Raw genomic sequence first — 2,500 nt, 5'->3', positions numbered from 1 at the left:
GTCTCCTGTTTTCTCTCTCTCTCTCATCTGTTTTTCCGCTCATCATCTCTTGCAGTTGTGGCTTCTCATAAATGCAGATTAGAGTGTGTGTGTGTGTGTGTGTGTGTGTGCGTACGTGATGTGTGTGTGTGTGTGTGTACGTGATGTGTGGGTTTGCAAAAATGCTGACACATTCTCTCTCTCTCTCTCTCTATCTCTGTCTCTCGTCCTTCTCTAGTCACTAACTATTACTCATTTCATTTACATATTACATATAAGAGCGAACCGTATGTCAGTCAGTAAGACAGTTATCTGAGTTTATCGTTTTTATTTATATTTATAATTTATGTAGATTAATATGTGATAACAGTGCACATGTTGTAATATTATATTCCTTATTTCACACATATACACGTAAAACTCTTATTCGTACACGGACTAATTACTTACACTAAAGATTTGGCATGTAAACTATGTTGTAATTTTTGTTAATTTTAAAAAAAAAATTATTTCAAAGCTAACAAAGAGTCAGAAATGCCGACATTAAGCATCACTTTATCTGTTATGAAGCTAAACACTCAGCTTTCAGAATTTTAAATGTACGTTTTTTTAAATAGGAGCTTTTTGAAGCAGAGGTTTATAAAAATTAATCCTATTTGAGTAATTTTTCTACAAGTATTCAGATAAAGCCATGTTTCAATTAATATATTTTAATTAATATATGTGAATTACTGAAGGTGATTTGTTTGATATTAGGGCTCAGATGTGCTGATGATCACTTCCTCATTCTGTATGTTTGTTTTTTATTTTAAAAAAATCTATTTTAAATCTAACAAATCTTTTCTCTGTGCACTTATTTTGCAGAAAGCATCATTCAGAGGATATAAAGAACGAAGAGAAAAATAATGAATAAATTCTCGTCTTCCGGTTTCTGGAATCTCCTCAGAAATACAGAATCTCTTTAGAAATCGAAGGACTTAAAAGTAGAGCAGAAAAAAGAAGATAAAAATAAAAAGAACTGCATTATTTTGCCCATGCACAACAACAAGTAAGTATAATTATGTTTATTTTAAGAAGCCCAGTCTTTTAGCGTATTTAAATCTTCTCTTAATCCTTATTTCTTTAGGATTGCTTTTACTTGATTACTTTGTTTTTGTTGTTTTTGATTTTGTTATTTAATTATTATTATTACTATTATTGTTATTAATAATTGAATTGTATTTTATCAACTGTTTTTGTTACATGTTTATATACTTCTATATAAAGCACTTTGAGAGGGCTCTTTAAAGGCGCTATATAAAAAAAGGTTATTATTATTGTTATTATTTTGTGGGTATTTGCATATTTTTGCATATTTCATGTGTGTGAATATTTAACTTATGCATTTTATATCATTTATTCTAAGTGAATCTTATTGCTGCAGTTCTCGATGCTCTGGCACACTTTCTTACCCTCGTGATGAAATTTACACTCAAGCGTTAAATGCTAGGCCTGCAAAACATCCTGCGACACACACACACACACACACACACACACACACCTTCTTGTTGAGTTTGAGCCAGGTTGGGAAGCCCTTGGTGTCCTGGTACTGCAGGCCAAAAAACCACACCTCCCTCAGGCCGATGGTCTTCACCACCTGCACACACACACACACACACACACACACAGAACACATATGTATAGCTATAAATAGAAATAAATTACTTAATAGTGTACTCAGACATACATATGCAGGGTTTTGTATGAAATATGAACACAAATACAAAAAATATATATATATGTGAGAGAAGTAAAGATGCTCCACCCTTTAGCTGCAAGACAGGAAGCTGTGACTCAGAACACAACTGTGTAACAGCTTTGCAGGGGATATGTGTGTGTGTGTGTGTGTGTGTGTGTGTTGGTTAAGAGAAGGGTATCAGTGTGGGACAGTCTCTATCAGTCGTACCGTCACTGCTGTTTCACAGGAATCTGTGCTGAAGTGACTGTGTGTGTGGAAAATATGGAAAATGAGAGGTCCTGTCAGTAAGGTGGTTTCTGGGTGAGGTGTGTGTGTGTGTGTGTGTGTGTGTGTGTGTGTGTGTGTGTGTGCCAAGTCACGGTAGAAGTGTTTACACACACACAGACACAGACACACACATACACACACTGTGTGTTTTGTCTGCAAACGAAGAGAAATAGAAAGCAAGAGACACTGTGAGAGAGAGAGAGAGAGATAGAGAGAGAGTGGTGTGTGTGTGTGTGTGTGTGTGTGTGTGTGTGTGTGAGGCTGGGGGATGGGCTGAACCTGTGAGACACCGTGAAAATGCCAGCTGTGTATATACGTGCTCAGTAAACACATTTTTCATCACCGTATGTTTCTCTCACTCACAACACAACTCAAAGCTAGCTTTCTTGTGTTAGCATGCTATTAAATAAGCTAGCTAGCACTACAACAGGAAGCCCAGCTGGCTAGCATTACACAAAGGTCGCTAACCATAAACAGCTAAATAGCTAGTTAGCCTAGTAGTTAGCTAACATCACT

General features: G+C 36.0%; 1 protein-coding gene across 1 annotated transcript in view; it reads right to left on the bottom strand.

The window, feature by feature from the left end:
* Positions 1–2,500, bottom strand: part of msna (moesin a) — a 31,656-nt gene that overhangs the window by 12,605 nt on the left and 16,551 nt on the right. The window contains exon 3 of the mRNA XM_034300749.2: positions 1,520–1,615. Within this exon, the coding sequence (XP_034156640.1) occupies positions 1,520–1,615 (96 nt within the window). The remainder of the gene's footprint in view (positions 1–1,519; positions 1,616–2,500) is intronic.

The sequence above is a fragment of the Pangasianodon hypophthalmus genome, chromosome 27 (assembly GCF_027358585.1).
Source record: "Pangasianodon hypophthalmus isolate fPanHyp1 chromosome 27, fPanHyp1.pri, whole genome shotgun sequence".
Lineage (NCBI taxonomy): Eukaryota > Metazoa > Chordata > Actinopteri > Siluriformes > Pangasiidae > Pangasianodon > Pangasianodon hypophthalmus.
This window is presented reverse-complemented; position numbering and strand designations above follow the sequence as displayed.